General features: G+C 40.8%; 1 protein-coding gene across 4 annotated transcripts in view; it reads right to left on the bottom strand.

The window, feature by feature from the left end:
- Positions 1-1,076: 1,076 nt before the first annotated feature.
- INO80D (INO80 complex subunit D) overlaps positions 1,077-22,759 on the bottom strand; it is a 44,129-nt gene continuing 22,446 nt past the window's right edge. For 3 of the 4 annotated variants that reach the window (XM_010713503.4, XM_010713504.4, XM_010713501.3), the window contains 6 exons: positions 20,890-21,114; positions 18,778-18,887; positions 16,890-17,023; positions 15,340-15,557; positions 14,886-15,043; positions 1,077-13,953 (listed from right to left, as the gene is read on the bottom strand). In XM_010713503.4, the coding sequence (XP_010711805.2) occupies positions 12,785-13,953; positions 14,886-15,043; positions 15,340-15,557; positions 16,890-17,023; positions 18,778-18,887; positions 20,890-21,114 (2,014 nt within the window). In that variant the 3' untranslated portion in view covers positions 1,077-12,784. The remainder of the gene's footprint in view (positions 13,954-14,885; positions 15,044-15,339; positions 15,558-16,889; positions 17,024-18,777; positions 18,888-20,889; positions 21,115-22,759) is intronic. The other variant, XM_010713502.3, reaches the window with a different exon arrangement.

Below are 22,759 nucleotides of genomic sequence, written 5' to 3'. Positions count from 1 at the left end.
AAACCTCAAGTCAGAGAACACTTCACAAAACAGACACCAAAAGGAAGATGTAGCAACCATCTACTCATTGCAGAGTGCTCAAGGTATAGTTCTGGTTAAACAGCACGCTACTGTGGAAAAACCACACCTGAAGAGCAGACCTTGCACTGGAGGATCAGTGCAGCCAAGGGAGTCCACCTCATGTCACCCTCAGCTCCATGGAGGAGCCAAGGCTTTTCCTTGCACAGAGCTCTGCCAGAATCATGGTATCACGTACAGCCCCAGCAGCACCCTCTACACCAATCTGCAACTCAGTGATGAAGCAGATGTGCATGTTTTAAAGTCTCAGAAAACATAACAGTACAAAAGACAAAATTCAATCAGACACCCCTGTAAGGATAGGTGGCAGCAGATATATTTGCCTTCAAACAGTTTTCAGGTCACTCAAAAAGTATCAACCATAGTCAAGTAACAAAGAACAAGCAGCTTACCCCCTTTCTGAAGATCCGGGCTCACTGGAAACTCTCAAAAGAGGCGATCTCCAAATAGAGACTATTCGTCTTCAGCTGCCAGCCCTCGAATGAGGATAGGGAGAGGGAGACCCAGGGTTCACCCCTCCCAATCACACAGGTGAACTGCTCGCACCTGTGCTCCCAGGGCTGGCTATGCCCCTTCACCAGGTGCTCAATCACTGGCTCAGGCCGTGGCCTAACGGTTCTTTTGCAATCCCTCAGATGGTATTTCAAGCACAGCTCTGCAGTTCACAACAGAAAACAAGATAAAAAGGATCTGCTCCCTAGGCCAGTAATCCAGAGTTAGAAAGTACTATAATTAGAATCGGGAGTGAGATTGAAGACCTCAGTTTGTTTGCAAAACTAATTAGCTAATGTTATTAAAAAGCAATATAGAATAAACCAGAGCACAGTCAGACTCTACAGCTAGCAAAACGAAGGACAGTTGTGCTTAAGATACACCTTGGGGGGGAGGGAAAGAACAAAACATTTGATGGATTAGATCAGATTTCAGCCTGAGCACTATTCATACAGCTTGGAGTTAGGAAATGGCTCTGAGGGTTTCATCATAGAAAACACAGCCACTTCACAGCAAGATTTATTAATACATCCAAAAGAAAGAAAGAAAATCATTTTGTCACACTATATACAGATAATACATACAGTGTTTTATACACATATTACATCAGTTTTTACACAAGAAAAATATACATAAAAATGTAAACTTTTGTATACAAAAACCCTTAAACAAATTAAACAAGGACCAGATAACAAAAGGAGACCAATCTATCATCATTTTCATTGATTTTTTTTTTTTTTTTTTTATGGTAATACAGTACATTCATTGAGAAGTATGAGGAACATGTGAGCCAACCGATCCTATTTAAAGGGAAGTACAAACAGGAGCTTTCCTACCCAGCCTGGAACGCTGTCAGAACCGCTCTGGGAGCTGCTGGCACTGCGACTGCTCTCCTTGGGCATCCCCAGGTTCCGCTCTCCCCAAAGCGGCACATCTGCAGAAGCAGACGGGGCTTTTTGTGCCCATCAGCGTGGTACAGAATGCGGCAGTGCAAGTTTGTATGTTCCCTTTAAGCAGTCACTATTGGATTTAGCTTCGCTGTAGCAAGCTGTCGTTTTTCCCAATGTGTGGTATGCTGAATACATGTTGGGGATGAAAGGGAACAAGGAAGGGGTGTAAGAGACTGCTAATCCTTGCTACCATGCAGTTACTTCAAAATCAGTTACGTTTGCAAGCTACAATTCACTGGTTCAAATACACTGCCTCACCTGTGCTTTCCCACTGCAACTTTATGCTTTAAACTCGAGTGGCCAAACAGCTGTACGAGGCTCTTTGTTAGAAGGCTGTTTCTGATATCAGTGCGATCACACTGCCTTTAAAATGACACCAAACACAAACTTCTCTGAGACAGCCTTGGAAAGAGAGACCGTTCCTTCTAAAGCACTTCAGATTGTCCATTTGCCACCTTCTCTTTTATTAAACCCAAAACATAGATATTTATTCTTAACTGCAAAGAGGAATTGGGTGGGGCTGACACCTCTTTTGCTCCACTTGCAGATAAACATTTTTGGGGAATTTAAAAATAGAGCAAAAAAAAAAAAACCACAAAAACAAAAACAACAAAAACCCACAATAATACAACCCAAACCCTAACACCTCAGGTATTAAATAAGAAGGGAACTAATGAATGATGATGAAAAAAGCAAAACTCTTTGGAAAGAAACAACAGACTCCAGCAAAGGCTTCTCACATTAAATAAGTTAAAAACTTGTTACAGACATCTTCATAAAAAATATCCATCCTCCACAAGTATATTAACATGAAACACGATAGTGATGCACCAGAATTATTCCTGGAAAGGACAGAAGAGCACAAGATCTCCTCAGTGCCATCAGCACTACCAAATGTTGGAGGTGAACAGTGACTGAAAAAGGTAAAATAATGGGGAAAGCTGTGTAAAAGAAACCATGAATCATTAATTCCATTTAGAGAAGGGAGGTGGGCAGAACATGATTCCAATATGCCTCAGAAGGAAATAAATACTTCGGAACTTGCACTTCCATTTCTTTCTTTCTATCTTAAGTGATGGTGGGAGTAAGGTCTGCTTGTTTCGTTGTTTGTGGTGGGTTTTTTTTTTTTCCTTTTTCTTTTTTTTTCCCCTCTTTTTTAATAACAACCCTTCTAGTAAAAATTCAAAAGACAATTACAAATGGCTTTAGATAATCAAGAGTCTCCTTTTTAAAATAAAACTTTGATAACACATTTCTCCATTTCTTCTATATAATGCAGCTTCAGAGAAAATATCTCATAAGGGACAGCAATTTGCAAAATGTTTAAAAAAATGCCATCCAAGGTTTGTAACATATACACATGTATATGCAGGACATCTACACTCTATATACATATTTAATATACGAATGCATGAGTATATACCAAGAGAGGACCAACAAGTATGTTTTCCACATACATAAACTGAAATAGGGTCATCTATGTGTGCATACATGTATTATACACACACAGTACACAACCATACCCATACATACACCCAAACATATGTATTATAGAAATTGTCATGTATGATTGCATGAAAGAACTGATGGAACAGTACATCAGTTACCTTTTCCTAATAGAAACGCAAGGAAGACAAAATTCCATGGCTGAACTGTGGCCAAGAAAAACAGTGCCATACCCAGACTAAAAACGTGGACTGCAGTAAGGCCTGGTGGCAGAATGGAGCTGCGCTCTCCTCTGAAACCACAGGTAAGCAAGCCATGAATGTCAGCAGTGCTTACGTGTGACTGAGCAGGTTTCTGACAGCTGCTTTCTGCTAAAAAGACAGGGGAACTCCAGCTAGCCAGAAAACAAAATAAAATACTTAAAAACACAATTTACTTGCATAAGCAAAATCATTCAATGCACAATGAGATGCAAAGTTCTTGCATGCTAATGGTCAACTCTGCAGCTCACTTTAAAATCTGTTTATTGGTAAAACTAACGAGCTGTGTTTCTCTTGATATGTTTGACAACAGCGCTGCTCAGAACCAGCACAAGGCTGCCTTCTGCTCACTGCTCTCCTTACGGGAAAGGCACACTGAGCTCCCTTTTTCTCCCTGGGGCTGAAAATTAAGCCCCAGTTTCCAGTGGGTTTGCTTTTCTCATTTTGAGTGTTTACCTCTGAATCGTGGTGCTGGGTTAACCTTTTAATATGCTAGGTAACTTTGCATCAGTTTCTAAGAGAAGTTAGCGTTCATCTGCAAATCAATCACAGTCATGGTCAAGTACAGTTGAGTAACTGGAAAAATCTGCCTAGGGTCAAGCAAATGCTCAGGGCCCAATTCAGCTGCCACTGCAGTCACCCAGATGATTTCCCTAATGCATAGGAAGTGCTGGACTGGGCCATTAGAGCTGCTTATTTCTACAGCATGATAAGCTTCAGAGATACCGGGACAGGGAGGAGCTGGAATGGAGGTAATGGAGTAGCAAAGCAAAAGAGGTTGGCATTGCAAGAGGCCTCACTGAGTATTAATATACACAGAAGCAAAAATGTACCAAGGAAATTCTGCTTTGAGGGCTGAGGTAACAAAAGTCAGTGGTGACCAAGATCAGACCAATCACTGACACCAACCAAAGCCCTCAGATGAACTAAGACCACCTTGTTTGGCACCACGTGCTTAACTGTTACACATAGGTTACGGCTAGTCTTTCAGCTCACACACTTGTTCATGTTACAACTAATGCACGTGTGTGATACTATGTATATTCCATCTGTACATCTGTATGCATATATATATATATATACATACACACATACACACACATTGATTGCATTCATACCTATTTATCGTGCATCATGAGGACAAAAGCACATTCAGCAAAGTGCTACCAACATCTCATATACAGATATCTCTCTCTGTACAGGTATACACAGAAGCAGGTCTATTTTTCCCCCAAAGGCATACAGATTTATGCTGCTAGCTCCCATTACCACCACACAATGAGAAGGAAAGGCCTCTGACAACATCCACCTCCCTGCCCTGTTCACTTGAACATGCAGATGCATGAGAAAGGAAATGCACTGTGGCATGGCCATACTGAGAGAGAAGGGAATGTACAAAAACTTCAATGTTTGATTTGCAACTGCTTTAAAAAAAAAAAAATCAAAAAATTAAAATTAAAATATCTATGCAATATTGGAAGCTCTGTTCATCTAAACAGATTTTTAAAGCCACCGGGATCAGCATCACTAAAAGTGAAACTGTAGGAATAAATAACATTTAGGTTTTACTTTTCTCCAGCCTAAATGTTGTAACTGATGCACAGTATGAAGTGTAAGCAAAAATGTAAGAATGTTTCTGATTCCTCACCCTTTCAAGTGAGAACTCTCAAAGAAATCTTCCTTCTCCAATTATGAAAAAAGCTAAATGGACAAAACCAAATTCGAAAACTCACAAGTGGAATTCCCTGGGCTGAAAGTGTATTTTGCTCTGTAATCCCAAAACAGCAATTCTGGAGCAAAATCAATACACACAAAGACCTTCAGGAAAGAAAAGAATCTGCTTTGAAGACAAGAGCCTCTTACAGAATGGAGATCGGTCTTCAACCAGTGCTCCTTACAACCTGAGTTGAAAACCAAGTACAACTGGTTAACCACATTTTCCACATCAGACCATAAGAGATTCAGGTATTAATTTGCAAAAATTCATAATCCCTCTGTCTCGTCGTCATCACAGAACTCTCCATTTCAAATTCTCCTGACAAATATTACTCAATTCTCCCATCCCTTCTCATCCTCCATGTATTCTATGTAAAGGCTGTCTTTGGGAGCTTGGTAATTTCATGACATTTTAAACAGGGCTCACTGCAAGTCATTTAAAAAACAGTAAAATTGACGTGATATCAGAATTAGCCTTATAACAGAAGATTATATAGTAGAGAGTTTGAGTTATTTATACAACAGTGAGGACATAGGAACCCCCTACTAAATAATCACATTTCTACAATACATTCCATCACCTCTCGACTACTTGTCTCTTTACAAAACTATGACCTACATACAATATACACATTCGTATCGCACATACATCCCCCCCAATGCATATTTTTTGTGTGTATATATCATACATACATGCACACAAGCAGTCTAATTCTATTTATAAGTCACAGTGGGAATTCCTTTGTGAGGAAAGGAGGGGGAAAATTCCTGAATAAGACACTGAGATTTCTAATGTTCTGACTTTTCAAATTCCAACTCACAGAGCTAACTGGAAATAAATATATTATTAAAAAAAAAAAAAAAAGTCTTAAAACTTGGTTCACAACTTCCAGCTACAGTAGTTGGATTTTTTAATTTGATCTATTTACCCTGTAACTAAATATGTCTAATCAATGGTACAAACCACAGATAAATTATTGCAGAATGTAACACTCAAAATAAAATTTAAAAAGAGATATAGGAACAGTGATATAAGGGTTAAAAAGAGTTCTATGCTTTGTTGATACAGGATACCATTTTATTTTAATTATATATATATATCTATATATAGATATAGATATAGATATCTGCAAGGTAGCAAAGAATAGCTGTACACCTTGACACGGCAAAATCCAGTGTAAAAAGGTGCTTCACTAGTTTGTCTTCCCAAAAAAGCTTGTATATAATTTTATAGCCATTAAAAACACATATGCAACATAATTCATTACACTCAATACAGCTTTAGTATAAAACTTATAATTTATGAGGTGATGTTAATAGCATAAATTAATATACCATTTCTCTTAAAATCTACAATAAGTATTCTGAAAGCTCATTGGGGAAGGGTATCTTTAAATAAAAAGTTTAAAGCTGAGCGTGATGAAAAAGATTCTGTATGTTGATCTTGAGAGCCCCGAGAAGAAGAGAAAGAGTCCCTAAGCCAGACAGTGGACTAGAAAATTGAACACGGATTTCTCTTTCTTGCACTCTCACTTAGATGACGCTCTACCTTAAATTATTATTTACTTTTAAAACTATTTACTTTTTTTTCTTTTTTTTTTTTTTTTTTTTTTTTTTTCTTTTTTTTTTTTGTTAACTGCCCTTATTTCCACAAGGAATCCCTGAGACATACCCAAAACTGTACAGTGAAGGTAATCACTGTTCAGAGAAACTGGTTCAACCCCTTCTGGTAGGATGTGTAGATATTTTGCATGAGAACCCAACTGTTCATCACTTCAGAATGAATCTGTTTTCACTGGGACCAACTATGCTGTTTGGAACGCAGGTTAGAGTCATTACAGGGTAAATTATCCACTCCAAAGTAGAAGCAAATGCCATGTCAGTCAGCTACATTAGAGCAATCTGCACCAAAGTTAAAGTTTTCCAGAGGATACCTGGGGACATCACCCACCCAGAGCTCACTTCAGTGGGCGCCGGCTGGTGAAGACAGGAAGCAGATAAAATGTTAGTGCTGCTGGACCAAGTGCACGCGCACGTACTCTGTGCATCTCACTGTGTGTGTGCTTGGGGGCTAGGGAGGGGAAGGAGCACAAGGAATGCATTTTTTCCTCATCAACTACGTACAGTTTTATGGTCAAAAGCCTGAATTTCAACCTGTTGACTTCCAAACTAAATTCTGTGAGCCAGGGAAGACTGAAAAGATGCCAACGCTTATAAGGAGCTGGAAAAAGAAAGCCTTCTCTACTGATGTCCATCTACAGCCAAGCCCACTGACTTCTTTCATGCTCCACTGCCACCCTATTCCACAGGGGCCAGAGAACAAGTGTGTGGAAGCAGAATACAACAGGGGAAAACAAAGAACCCAACAACCAGGAGACAAGTAGCAGAACAGCAAAGGAAAAGCTCCCAGAACTGAGTCACTTTTTTGGTTTGTGTTTAAATGGATGAAGATATGGGTGAGAAAATTGTTCCAAGACATAACATTCTACAATTCCTCCTTCTCCACAGGCTTTTCATTCCCAATAATTTAGCTGAAAGAGCTAAGGTCTCTCACAGACTAGGAGTCACCTGAAGTTTGAATTTAAGCTTAGTAAGTTCAAATGTCAATTTTTCCCCCAACCATCTTTACTTTTAGCTGGGCTTCTTCATGCAGCTTTTCAAGAGAATAATCTATAACTTTTGTGTTTTTCTACTGATGCACTTCTCAAAACAAGAAAAATCTGTGAGAAGGCAAATGTTCACTATAAGCCTACACATTCACTGCTGATGTGTGTGCTCCTCAGCATCCAACCTATCATTGTGCTGTGAAACCCTACTCACTGAGCTGCGAAATATTTTACGTCTAGTACACTGTCATTCTAGCACTCCAGATGTATGCTATGAAATGCAGGAATCTCTCCTTCTTTGTGTTTCACAGCCACATTCGCTCAGGACCAAGCCACAGAAGACTTACGGTTGGCATTACTTAGCATTACTTACCCTGGAGAACTATCTGAGAATGGGAGACTAAAAGAAAGAATAACGGAGAATGCAGAGGGAAGGAAATAAAAGGAGGGTAGAGGGGTAAGAGGAGCAGCCCACAACACCCCAGCACTAAATATCACTCAGAAGATCCAAACCTATTCCTTCAGTTAGTATCTCCGCCACCAGAAGATGCTGCAACTGGCCTGCATAGGAGACTTCTTTACATGTCATGGCAAAAATTCAAAGGCAAAAAGAAACATCCCATGAGGAAAGCTGTCCAGACACCCACACAATGCCTCACTGCAGAAGAATCAGAAGAATCACCACAGGTGAGTTGCCTACTGTTTGCCTGCTGAAAACTCCCCTTGCTGAGGCCTTGCCTTCCACCACTTGAAAGATTCAGTACCAGGGAGCTGGTCCTGCTGATGCCTACAGGGAAATGCAACAGCCATGCTGCTACAGTACCATGGAGGAGCTGGAGCTTCAGATGTGGACCAGCAGCATGTGTACTTAATCAATAGGGACAACTTCTCAGTGAAGATACCTCTACAGGGTATTATTCCTTGAGACCCACCTTCCCTGGCAAGCCAATTCAACCCTAGACTGTACTTGTGATTACAACAAAATAGTGCTTCTAACTGAATGTGGGTACTAACCTGCAAATTCATTCCCAGCTCCTCTTTTAACATTTCTTCCCTTACAATTTGTACTTCCAATACCATCTCTGCTTTTTGCCTAATGGGTTGTAAGCTTCTCAATGCATTCTAATGTTTTCAAACAAGAGCTGTGAATCCTCATTCACTAACCTGCTGAAAGAAGTGGGAAGCCTAGCTGTTGCAGACTGTAGTGTATGAGGCAGACCTGCATCTGTGCTACCTTTCAGCATTATTGATGTAATTGTTTCACTGACCTTTATGTCCAAAGACACAAAGAAGCTTGCTACCAACGAGAAGAGAACTAAGCAAGAACCTGGAGGAAATGGAAAGCTGGAGGGGACAAAAAATGGCATCTTTCCTATCTTCTTGCATCACAGATGCATCTTTTTCTATCAGTTAATGACAAGGCCTAAGAACAAATCAGCCTTGAGGTATCTAAGTGAATATGGCTCCCCTCGAAGTTGGCCTAAAATCTTCCTAAGTGAAAGTGTATCTAACAGAACACCTTACACACCAGGCCACCATCAGGCTGCTCCTATCAGCCTCCATACACTGTTATGTGTCATTATGTCAATTCTTATACTTTTGTACAAAGAATTATTGAGATGCAGCTATTAACAAAAAACGATCCTAATGGTACTTTATTCTAGGTCTAATTCTTTTCTCAATTCTCTACAACTCAAATCTTATGTAAGGAAATTAACTTTTAAGTTAAACTAGCTTTATTCCATCCATTCATATGTAAAGGGCATGACAGATATTGACCAACTCAAATCAATGGACTGAAATTGCTACACCGACTCTTTGGTGAAAGGGCGATTAGAGTGCTAATTGCTGTACAAGGAGATGATATTCAAAAACCTCAGCAAGAGAGGGTGAATGCTATTCAGGAATTACACAAGGACTACCTCTCCAGACCTGCAACACTTCCCAGAGGAAGAGGTGCCAAATTTTTGGCTGCGCAAGGTCCTCAATGGGATCTTTCATATCCAGCAGTAAGACACCGATCCGCTGAACTCAATGGGCTCTGCAGGTGTAGAAGCCTACTGGTACGAACCCTCCTGTAAACCTAAGATCAGTTCTCCTAAGTTCTCGTCAGGCTGGCAGTGGAAAAAATAGGAGGTGAATCAGGAGAAGGCAAGAACGGTGGCCCATTTCAGAACTCTATCAGACAGGACAGAGGGATTCCTACTTCCAATGCATACGAACAACTTCATTTCTAATAATACAGTTTACTGCAAATTTAGTTTGCTCACTGAAAAATGTTACCTAATCACTTGTCAGGAAAAGGTCATCAAAGGATATACAAAACTGAAGTTTAAGTGGTGGAAGAGTTGATGTCCTAGGCTGCCTTATAGGAATGCAGATCCATAATGGCCAATCATTTCAAATGAGAATTATGAACCTGCATAACTTTGATAGCTTTTGAAATTCCCTGACTAAAATAACACTCAGATCAGGATCTGGATTCTGTTCTGAATTACACCAGTACAAACTCACAGTGACCTTATACCAAAGAACTCCTCTGAAATTTATGCCAATTTGAGCAAGCTGAACTTGGCCCTCCATTCCTCCCCCGGCTTCACACCCTGCATTTGCTAAGAAAGAGAAATGTAATATGGAGCAATTAAACTCTGCAATAGCTGCAGCTTCATTAGAGAGTTTGATGGGCACAAGAATCATTTCAAGACCAAAGTCCTGAAACCAATTTATAAAAATTAACATCCTCTAAAAATGACACAAATACACAAGCAGATTAAAGAATTAACCATTTGGTATACTAATTCTTCACTTTTTTTCAGCCAGTCATCCAAAACATGAAGAAAGAATATGGACACAAGGAAAATCATTTGCAAATCAAACAGTTGTCTCCTCAACAAAGTGTGGGGAACTTAATACAAAAATAAATAAATGCCTTGTCAGATTTGCCTCATTTCACAATACCACTGGGCATTCCTCAATCAGCAGGACAATCACAAGCAGGATTTCATAGGCTTCAATTCAACTTTTTACATGATTTAAAAACATTTAAATGTTACAAACATATTTAAATCACCACTTAAAAAATATTTGCGTTATATTATTAAGATCTATTTTACCAAGTATGAAATAAGGACTTCATAACAACAGAAGCATGAAAATCTTTTTTGTTTCCTCCACCCACATACACTTGCAATTTCATAAAGGACATACACATCATCCATACTCCTTTAAGTTTAAGGAGGACAAACCTTTCAAGAAAAGGAAATAGTATGATTGCTATGATAGTAAGGAGACAAGACCCCTCCCATTTAAACTCTGTTCTTTAGCAAGATGAAAGGAGATTTGGGTCAGAGTTCGATGTGGGCCTGACTGCTAACGAAATGACTTTCTATAGAAACTAAACTTAGTTCAAAGATCTCTTGCTCAAACAATTTATTAGGCCTCCCTATCACATGTGCTTGGTTCTCAGTTTCCTGGATGAGACTAGAATATATGCAGGTAGGATGCATTACACTAAGGTGGAAGGAAATCCCTCTTCTACAGTCGGAGATTGAAATGTGGGTTTTTCTATTCTCTCTCATTTGCATCTCAGAAACAAGTCAAGAATAGTAGAGACGTGTTATACTAATGAAATAGGAGTTACTTTTACAATCAAAGTATAGTAGCAAATCTGAGCCCTATAAAGTCGCAAGCAAATTCCTTTTTTCCCTTCCAGTAAAGACATACATGTAAACACCTCTGGATTTCTGCTGCTGTTATCCCTTGGATTAAAAACAAAATAAAAAAATAAAAACACCTAAAAGCTAATGGACTCCATTCTATAAGAACTGAAATTACTCTGAAATTACTACTTAAGAGTCTGAACACTGTCTTCAGCAGGTAGGCAGTAAAAGCAAAACTGTCCTGCCAAAAAAGAAACAAAAAAAACCTCTTATTTACCTATTTTCCTTTAGTGATTTATCTTTTGGTTAGCCATGACTGCTAATAGGTACCTGCTAGTTCCTCACACACACACACTCAGCTTCACGTTAAAAGCATCAAGTTCCATAAGAAACCCAAAAACAATATGGCTTGGTGTGAAAAAAAGCTAACAAAAATCACAATAGGCAGAAACAATTTGAGAAATGCATCCGTTTGGAACTTACCAAAGGGCCTGAACTAGACTTGTGTGGATGGGCAGAATACCAATTGAATTCTTCCAGTTTCACCTGGAAAGTACCTGTCAGCCTGTCAGGCAAGGAGTCTGGGACAAAGCCACACTTGAAAAGGCAAATCATCAATGTTACAAGGCCACAGTAATTCAGCAGGGAAGGGAATTTCTGCACAGGAATCTTCACTATACCATTATTTGATTTCAACATTTCTGGTTTTGTTTTGGTTTTTTTTAGTTTTTTTTTTAGTTTTTTTTTTTTTTCCTCTGGGTTAGCTTTGCAACAGCCTTCAAATTTACGGGCAACCAGTCAATTGTTCCCCTTGCTGCTCAATGAATTAAAAATCATCATCATCAAAATAAAAGTCAGCATGCATTAAGAACAGTGACCAGATCCAAAAGGGGACAAATCCCATTTTTTCCACTTCTTCACCAAAAGCAGAAAAGAACTGCTGCTTCCCGCACCCCAAACACACACACACGCACACAGAGGAGATCAAGACACTATCTTAACAAGCTGTCAAACTCATTCTTGAACCATGGTCTTGTTTTAGGACTTCAGTGCACTATTCTCAATTCAATGTGCGCAGCCAAGTTTTCAATGCCAGATGCTACCTTTGGGAAAATAAAAAATAATAATAATAATAAAAAGACTTCTGCCCACTGGAAAACTTTCTACCAGATGCTAATGGGATGGCAAGCACTGATCCAAACCCTAGGAATCAGTAACATGCATCCGTAATCTGAGGTATCTTCCCATTGCTAGGTCTTACTACTAAGATCAATTACATCCAGTAACTGTGCTGTATCCTTAAAGAATTACTGGGGAACAGTGAACCTGCCTGCACTAAATGAGCACCAGTGCATAACAAGCACATGTGAACGCTACAGCAAGGTTCACAGAGGGCTAACCCTGGTCAGTACTGAAGCTGGGGTTTTCTTTTTAACCCCTTCATTAAAAAAAAAAAAAAAAAAAAAAAAAAAAAAAAAAGGGGGTGGGAGGGAAGAGAGGACAGAAAAAAAAATAAAGGAAGAAATGAAAGAAAACACAGGTCCCCCATCTACCTGCACAGAGCCAGGCAGACAAGCTCAGCTGGAGGTGGTGAAGGGCACAGATGCGTTATTGGTACTGGTAGCGGTGGCACCGGTCACTGCAAAGCCTGTGGGAGGAGCTATGGAGCTGTGGCTGGGCTGCAGGTCCTTGGGGATGCCACTGTGGGAGCTCAGCTGGTGCCCAAAAGCTGCGCTGAACTGAGGGAGCTGTTGTTTAGGGGAGGTGGAGGCCATGAGTTCAGCGGAGGCAGGACCCATGCCACTAAAACTGGTCTGCGGCAACCCCGGAAGCACACTGGAGCTGTTGGGGGTCACAGTGGCGAAGGCAGGCTGTGTGGTCTCTGAGTGCGAGGTGGTAGGTGGTGTGGACAGGGAGGTGGACAGGAGATGTCCATCTGCACCAAGAAGGTTGCTAAACGGAGAGGGGTCCCCAAGATTGACAGGAAGATTTCCCCAGTGAGTTCTGGGGTTGACCACCCCGCTAAGTGGCACATCCAGCTGAGGTGGGAGCAAGTGCTGTGCCATCATGGGCATCTCTGCTGAGAAGGTAGCTGCCAGGTTATCACCAGAAAAGGATGTGGTGTGAGGGGATGTGATATGGTCACTGTAGGGAGACGGCACATGCTCACTATCATAATGGCTTCCGTGGGGTGAGGAGTGTGAATGGTCACTGCTGTATTGCTGTCGTGAGGTGATCAGGTCATCTGCCTTGCTCAGCAGCTGGGCAGGGTGGGGCCTCTGGGAGGCATGGCTGCCATCATGAAGTCCATGAAACTGTCCTGGGAAGGCTCTCTCCCCAAGGCCACTCTGGCTTATCAGAGTGGCAGAAGTAAGGCCGACGTTGGCTGGGGCTGAGAATTGCCCCTGGATCTGCCCTGCCAGGGGCGTAGGTGGGTTGGACAAGGTAGCAGAGCGGAGCAAGTTCTCATCCAGCTCCAGACCGGAGAAGTTATCATGTACTATACGCCCATTCAACAGCTCCCCCAGATCCGTGTTAACCTCTCGACTCAAGGACTGCATTCCTGGAGCTCCAGCACCTGTAGAGAACACCCCTATCCCTCTATCTGACAGCTCCTGAACTGGCACACCATCTGTCTGTGTAAGTACTCCAATGGTACTCAGGCACTCAAGAGAAGTTACAGCCTGTAGGGCCCGTTCCAGTTCTTCAGCCTCTTCTGTTGTTGGAAGGAGATCTCCATTTTTACCTGCAGAAACAGTGACACCAGAAGTTAAGCACTCATCTCAGGCAGCCCCCAGCACTCGAAGGATGCAGGGGTACAGAACAACAGTGTATAAGTTTCCAGAATGGCTTGTGGTACAGAGAAAGTTTCCTTCACCAGTGTTGACTACGAAAGCAGCGTAAGAAAAACTAGAAACTAAAGCCTTCCTCCCTGTGGAATTCCTTCTCCCTTCCTCCTCTTCAACTTGTAGTACAAGGTGCCCCCCACTCTCACTGGATTTAAAGCAAAAATGCTTAAGCAAGATTTTCATCGGTGCTGCAATAAAACAAATTCCTTTCTGCTTACTGCATTACAGCCTAAAATTTATACAATCAGTACAATTTAGGCTAATTTCTACCAAAATGCATACGCTGATATCATATCTGGTCAGAAAATGAGCAAAGAAATCACATATTCCAGCTCAAAGCTGTTCTTATTTCTTTGTTACCTGTGATAGTTAACCGAGTTTCAGAATCCTGAAATTCAGGCTGATCAAAAGCTAGTTTCAAAAACGTATTTAAGGATCTTATTTTCACTCTCTTCTCCTTTTATCAAAGACCAACATTGAACGTGATTTCAGCCCCACTCAATGGCAGAAAGATGCCATTACTAAGAATATGCTTGATTAAACTGCAACACTGACAGGCAATAAAAATGCAAAATGAATTATTAAAAAGCTAAACCAATTAGGATTTACAGAGCAGTAATTATAAGAGCAAGCATTCATCTACACACACCAGTCTTCTCAAAGGCTGCTTTACTTCAGAGCTCACAAACAATAGGGAAGACATATTCTCCCTTGTCTAGAAGTTACTGCCTCTCTGGGAAAGCAAGCAGCCCCTCAAAATGCATGCTTCAGAAATACTTGTTTTTCACTGTCTGTGTTCACACTAGCATAGAATAAAATAAAACAATACCTTCAAAGAAATCAAAATCTTGCAAGTCATCGGGCAGCCGTGGCAGGACATCAGAGAAGTCTTCCTGATTCAATTCCAAGTCATGTGGAATGTCTGTGATTTCGTTGGCGATATCATCAGGCAGCTCATCGGCACTCAGCTCTGGGGTGGAGGGGCTCCTGGACAGAAAGAACCATTAGTCCCTGGTGTTTGACTTTGATTCCTTCAGACAACAACTATGAATGGACATTTCCTCACATTTTATCCATCAAATTCAGTATTTGCTCAGATCTAAAATTACTGAGTCTAAGTTCTGTTGTTTTTTTTTCCCCAACAGTCACATGGAGATGTAATTTCTCCAAAAGCATCTTACTGCTCCAGATGCTGATCAGCACAGTAACATCACACCTTTCTACAGTACTTATTTACAACACTCAAGATAGCAGAGACAGGGTGGGGCAAGGCTGCCACTAACCGTATATGGGGCATCTCTACTGGCAGTGAGACACTGGCAGGCATGGTGAGGTTCCCTTGGGGCACTGCAGGAGGAATAGGTTTCTGGGGCCGGCGTGGGCCTCGCCTTCTCTTCTTCTTGTGTTTTTTGGTAAGTGCAGGTGGCTTTGTTTTTTTCCTGGGTTTCCTCTGCTGCTGGTGCTGAACTTTACGGGAGCTGTCCCCCCTCAAGAAGTTGTCCTTCAGGAACAAAACAATAGCAGCAGAAGCAAATAAAGAACAAATATTACTTTTCTTGCCCCTCATTATGTTCATATGTAATGCAAGAGAGACCACTAACTTAAACCCAGGCAAGACATAAACATTAAGCTGTTTCTTCCCTCTCTGGCAAAAAAAATCACAGACACCAAAGTTTGGGCTATGGTAAATAGAAGAGGCTGTACAGTGTTATTTAACAAAACCATCATAACAAACCCTAACTAAATCTCTGCAAAACTGTTCTTTTGGTAGCATTCCTGTGAATATTAAAGACAGAATACTTTGGTAAGGTGGTAATAATGGAGTGCAGCAGCTGCAGACAGCATCCTCAACTGTCCACTTCCATATAAAAAAGACAGGACTCTAGGACTAGGGATTTGTAAAGAGTATGAGCAACTATGGGCTCACTGCTTTTTAAGAGTAGCCCAGTGGCCATTTACAAAATAAAGCAAACATTTTTCAATTCTCAGTTACCATTGTGCTGGGAATGGCAGAGGATTTTATCTGCTGCAGAAGTAAATAATGACAGACACAGTAAAGACTAGCTGGGAAAAGGGAAAACATCCCATACAAACCTATTTGTGTAGCAGAAACCATCACATTTTAACCTAGAAAACTCAGTATTTCAGAATTATTAGAGAGAGGAGGACAAAAAAAAAAAAACAAAAACAAGAAAAAAGACAGAGTCCAATAACAGAACAAAACAGAACCAGTAGTTTAATGCCTACTGCCTTGAAGAAAGGGCAAGACAGTAGTGGGTGCACATGATCTGAGAAGTTTTGTTCTGGAAGACTGAAGGCATAAAGGGAGAGTAGAGGACATCGTCTCTATTTGTGCCTTCTCTCACTGTGTTGTAGGCTTTTCCTCTGGGATGCAAAGATCCCTGAAGGGGATTAAAGACAGCTTCTTTAGTCACTGAAAGGTAAATTAAGTAGCAAAATCATTACGTTTGTAATTGCTATCTACACTTCCTCTAGAAAATGCCTGGGATGCTGCGTAGCAAAGTTGTTTGAAAAGCAGTGCTCTGTTCATACCATAACTCATAGTATATTCAGATCCAAGGGCCAGGAGTGAGTCCAAATAAAATGGCCACAGGATCTCTAACAAAGACTTTTTTATTTCTTGATAAAGGAGAGGAGGATATTCTCATGTGCAAAAGTATCTAAAAGATTTCTACAGCATACTTTACACTAACCAGGAATCTTTTACCCTCTTAAGAAAGTAAAAGGCAATGAGCTCTTAAGTTTGTGAATTCTCTAGTTATCAAGCAAGAGTTTACTCAGTACAAAGAAATAATTATGGTTTAGTACTTACCATTTTTTTGGCATGTTCTTCGCACAGAGGTGTCTGATGTGTAATGTCAAAAACTGGCACAGAGCACTGCTGACCATCTGCAAACTTGGCTGTGCAACTTGAGAAGAGCTGCTGAGAACGGTTCAGTAAGATATCTGTGCATTTCTGAATCAGGAATAACACACAAAGCAACGATGGAGAAACGCCCTTTGATTTATCCATCTGGTAAAGATCAGAGCCTTCAACTTTATCTGTCCACGGATGCTACTTTTAATGGGTATCTTAACTTTGTTATTCAAGTTCAAAGTTAGGTAAGGCTCAAACCCAAGTTTTAAAGTGAAAAAGTGCATTCATGCAGAATCTCTAATGATTTTATTATATATTGAGATAGTTTTATGGAAGCAGCTATTTCACTAATGAGTTCTTAGCAAAAAGAAGTCTTTTCCTGGATTCTTAATCAATAGATCAATAGTACCAGTTGAAGCAGTGTAGTCAACATGACTATTTCCTTACAGACTAATGACAATCCATACTGAAACATTAAAGAAAGACTATTTCTTAATTCAATCTTTTGAGGTACATTCTTGGCATTTATCTGTACAACTCAGACAAAGAAGTTTGAAGATCCTTCCTGCTCCCCTGAAAAAAAGATGTGTAATCAGACACAAAGGTCAAGTAAATCTAAACGTAAGCTCACTGATATTTCCTTCAGAAAAATTCCCTGCAGAAGTGAAAATGTTTCTAGTCTTAAAGCAAATCAAACAGGTATTTCATTGCGGCTTTTTTCAGCAACAGTAGAAGTACTCCTCCTGTCTTGAATAGTTTTCAGTTTGATTCTACCCTCAAGATCATTATGTGTGTTCAAAAAAATACTAAAATGCTAAAATGTAAAGGAAAAGAAAAAGAAAATGGGAAGAAGAAACTGCAGAAGGCAATCTGGATTGCAGACTGCTTCTTTCAAGTTTCCAATGAGAAGAATGCAAACAAAAAAACAAAACAGGTATAAATGCAAAAATTACTATTCTTGACCACTCTATATACACCCACAAACAAAACCACTTAAATTTAAAGAAAAATAAAATAGAATTCTAAATCACAAGGAAGATCCAAAACACAGCCAACCCAAACAACTGAAAAGGTGCCAACATCTGCTAGCAGCTGAAACAGAAACACACTACTCTCTTAAAATACCAAAACCTCCAATAAAAGGAATTTCACCTACAAAAGTTCTAAGTCTTCATCTATAAAAAGACCAAGACTGCAGAATTCTTAAGTATGCTGGGTCAGAGGTCTGCTTGTTTATAGTGTTCAGAATTAAACCTCACCTCTAGTATGCTTCCTCCTCTGTGAGCTTCACGCAAAAACTCTTTACATCTTTCCAGATGTTGCTTGAAATTCTCTGCACTGGGAGTTCTTCCTCATTTAGAATTTGGACTTTCTGATTCCCTCTCTTCAGTTTCTTTAGCAATGCAAAATAACAGATTTCCACCTTCCCAGACAGTGCGTATGTCATCTTTTTCAACCACATGTGAAAACTTGTTTCCATAAACCTTTCATAGGTAGGTAGCCTACTTGAATCTATCAAAAATTATATGAAAGCCATTATATGAAAGCCATGAGATTGAGGACCACGTGTTTTGTACCATTTTATCCATGAAATATGATCATTTTCATGCAGATTTCTTATACCCACCAGACATAGCTTACAGGAGTAAAACAGTGTGACTACGAAAGATATCAGTAACAAACCACTTATCTTCACTGTCTGCAGACCCACAAGGAAAAGCTAAAAGCTGACAAGGCACTAACAAACATTCACTACTTTGTGACAACATCTTTGTCAATGCAAGAACCTAACGAACGACTCTAAAGCAGGAAAACTTCCACTTCCAAACAGTTAAGAGGATACGCTGAAAACAATGCCTGGTGAATGGAAGGGCCTTGTTAGTGCATGGTTCTCCCTTCGAAGTGCCACTACAGGTTGTTGGTTCTGCATCTCTCTGCCTGGCTTGGCTTGGGCTGAAACAAAAGCATAAAAGAGTTTGGAGTCCAAAACCCAGTCTCAGGTATTAACTTACCACAACCATTCCACTGACTGTGGCACAGCAGGATGAAACACTGTAGATCACGTGTGTGTGTGCCATGATCCAGATGGGTGCACATCTACTACCACACTCTAAACAGGGATACAGAATAGATGTCAATGAAAGGTGAAGGTATGACTGTATTAAGAGGATTGTTGTTAATTTGATGGGGCCTTAATTGTAAAGAGAGGTGCTCTGGTGCTATTACTATGTAAATATTACTACATCCTGCAGCAGAGCCCAGAATAGCAATAAGCGAGTGTCATCATAGGTGATCCTTAAAATGAAGTCAACTTTCAGAATACAAAGTATTGGGTATGCCCACATGGGCAGTCAAGTGCATTTTCAAGCCTGTTCATAAATCAAAACATGCCGAGCATCCCCAGAGCTTACATGCAAGCATGTGCTCAGACAAACTTAGACTGAGCTCTGGAGTGGCAGAGCCTGAGCGTGCTCAACATGGGTAAAAGCTCTCCTTCGTCAACGTGCTACAGCCCAATCCACCAGCAGATCCCCAGAGCTGAGTGCTTCCTCAGCACAGCCTCGGTGCTTTGAGCCTGAGCTGCAAGCAGGCAACCAGACAGCAGTGTGGATGAGTACTGCAAGTGTTACACAGCTCACTCGGTGTTAGCCTGCTCTCAAGGCATTTGTCACCTTCACGTAGACAAAGCTGGAGGTTCCAGGGCTGAATTTCACCTCTGTACACGTTGTTTTCTAGGTTGACAAAAAGCTGTCTGTAGCCTGACTGCTTGCCTTCATCCATTACTGTCATCAACTGCACTTTGACTGAGCAAAGTTTTAGTTAGCGATACTATCCGTGAAACATTTTGCAAATGAAAAGACCGCAGTTACCTAATTTAACTAGAGCAGTGATGACAGGCATACCTGGCTACCCTAGTCTTCTGAGAACAATTTAATCTTTCATGTAATAAAAGGTCTCAGTAGCAAAAACCCCAGAGTTTGTCAGTTCTGGCAAGGGTTCTGCAGCAGCTGAAGTTTGGAGAAATGTATGTACTTTCATAAACTAGTTGTGTACCTCTATATTACACTTTTGAGAAATTATTCCAGCATCACTCCACCTCCCCAGCAATAAGCCCTCCCACTGCCAAGAACCACTGCCCACTGGCCAGGAACAAGAGCATCTAATCATCAGAATATACTCTCGATACCTGGCCTGCCTCTCATGTCAGCTTTCCCCAAACCCATAGTAACACACCCTGTAAAGCAAAACCAAGAAATCAAAGGGAACTGAGGGTACACAAGACATAACACCAGGGTTCAGACTTACTCAGTCTCTATACACACACATATCAACCAACTCTCAGCTCGCCAAGAGCTGGAGGGATGTTGACATTATCTAGAAAAAATTCCCACTGAAGGTAACCTTCAGAGCTGTTAGAAGATTTTTGTTGCCAAGTTTCATTTAATGCTAGATTGAGTTAAATCTAATAAAAAGTATGAACTGTTTGATTTGCTGGGAAGAGAATTAAAAAGTGATAAGGCTGGAGGGGGGGGGAGGGGGCTTAAAGAAAGCAGGAAAAAAAAAATGAATTGAAGCAGTAAACTGCAGACCAAACTCAACACTTTCTGTAGAACTTAGCAAAGTGCCAGATATTTGGAGATAGACAAAATGCATACATTCATTAGCAAGAATAAATTTTAGTGGGCCACTAAGTTCTCTTAAGACATTAAAGAATCCAGCTACCTTTGAACAAACAATCCACGTTTTAGAACACAAAGCTGAAAAATGCCTCTTTTAATAGAAAACGATGTATGCCAAGATTATTTTACCCTGATGGCAGCATTTTCATGCCACGGCCGTTCTGCTGTGAGCATGCCTACCAGTTTCAGAGTTCAGCATTTCAGCTTCAGCTGCTAGAAACCCTGCCCACCCTCACCCTGCCCCAGCCCTGTCTTACTGCAGGTGATGCTCTCACCTGCTGCGAGCACAGGTCGCTCTCCGGAGTTCCTGGATCAGTTGCCCGGCACGCTCTGGCTCTCTGCTGGCCGCCTGCAGCAAGGCTTTCCGGAGCGTGTGCCGGCATTTCTTCTGACGAGATTCTGCCCGCTCCAGGCGGCAGAGGTGCTTGTATTTCTGCTGAAAGTAAGTGCAAAGTCTGGTCACCCTGGAACTCCTGTCATCCGCATTGTCATCATCGGACCTGGAGGCAAGAAAAAAGAAATAAATACAAAGAGGCTTTAAGCAATTTCTTTTTTTTTTTTTAAAGGAACTTCAACATGTCTATTTAATAGAATTGTTAAGTTGGCCTCCATCTTCTAGCCCCACAGACATCCAAAGGCTGAAAACAAGCAGGGATGCTCGAGAAAAGGGTAAGAGCAAGAACCTGTTTGAATTCTAAAGGCACTTAGCCTTCTTAGCATGTCATTATTAGAGATTACATCAATTTATCATCAACTCTGACACATTTAAATGTCTGGAGCCTGCTGTTCAAAAAAAAAATCTATACTGTTAACCTTTATTTACTGTAAATGTCTCAGCAAATGAGACAAACTCTTAAATCAAAGTGCAATTAATGGTGAAGACTAGGGTGGGGAGCTATTCAGTGGAAATTTATTGAAAAAAGGTCATGTGGAGAAGATGGTCAAATTCTAACAAGAACCAAAACTGCTGACCTTTCCCAATTCCCCTTACTTTGCCAAGTGGTGTTTTTCCTCCTAAACCAGCTAGCTCTTCATGCTCCCTGCTTCTTGCACTGAACATACACCAGTCCCATGCCCACAGCAGGAAAGGACTTACTTCAGCCTTGTTACTAAGAAATGCCCACAGTGTGTCCCTTGACTTTTAACATCCAAACCCAACCCTGCAGCTCTCACAGATAAGCCGGACTGATATCTCGATTTCATCACAGTCAGCTGCAAGAACACTGTAGGGTAACACAGGCCACCTCCCCATAATTGCACCAATTCTGAGAGGATTTTAAAAAAGGGAGCAAGGGAGAAGTAAGTACAGGTGACCTACTTTGTAAGGAGATTTTAAGACAGTGCTGCTCTCCCCTTGCTGCAATGCTACCCATGCAGGAGAAATGCATGTTTAATTCTGAAGTTATTGAGGGAAAAAATCAGACCAGCAATGATCAGGACTGATCTCTGTCTTTGTTTGCTTGAGAAACCTTTTTCCCCATGTATCTGGGCTTTCTATATGTCCACGCACTTATCAACAGGACCACCAAAGCCACATCAACGTGCTCAGTTTGATGAAATCAAACCAATAAATAAAATCACAAAGCAGTGAACTTATCCTTGGGAACAACGGGGTCCCTGGAGATACCAAGTGGTCCTACATACTAGGCACCAGTTTACAGAAGGATGGTTTTGCTCCCAGAGCAAACTGAATCTAAGCAAAGACAACCTTGTTCAGTTTTTCCTTTAAGTTTCCCCTTACAGAAGCAAGGAACTTTTTGTCAACTTCCCCATTTGAGAGAAAAGAAATCCAAACAAGTGAAATCAATCCCATCCCCTCAAGGCTCTGGCAGTAGGGCTTGGTTGGTGAGACTGGAGGAACCAACATCCAAACCTGCACCTGGCAAAGCAGAGCTCAACTGCTGATAGCAGAAGAATGCAAGATATCGGTCAGGATATTTACTACACAGAGTAAGATCCACAAAAGTGAGCAGAACAGCTGTCCCTGAAAGGCAATATGACTAAAATCCACTTTCTTTTGTGGAAAATCTTATTCCATCTGCATGCAGGCTAAATTTAAGAGACTTTCCAAAAGGCATCGTCACAAGGACTGCCCACAGAAACTCCACACAAGCACACACTGGATGCAAATACACATTTCTTGAA

This window comes from Meleagris gallopavo, chromosome 7, assembly GCF_905368555.1.
Source record: "Meleagris gallopavo chromosome 7, MGAL_WU_HG_1.1, whole genome shotgun sequence".
Taxonomy (NCBI): Eukaryota; Metazoa; Chordata; class Aves; order Galliformes; family Phasianidae; genus Meleagris; species Meleagris gallopavo.
The sequence above is the reverse complement of the archived record's forward strand: the minus strand, read 5'-3'. Positions and strand labels throughout refer to the sequence as shown.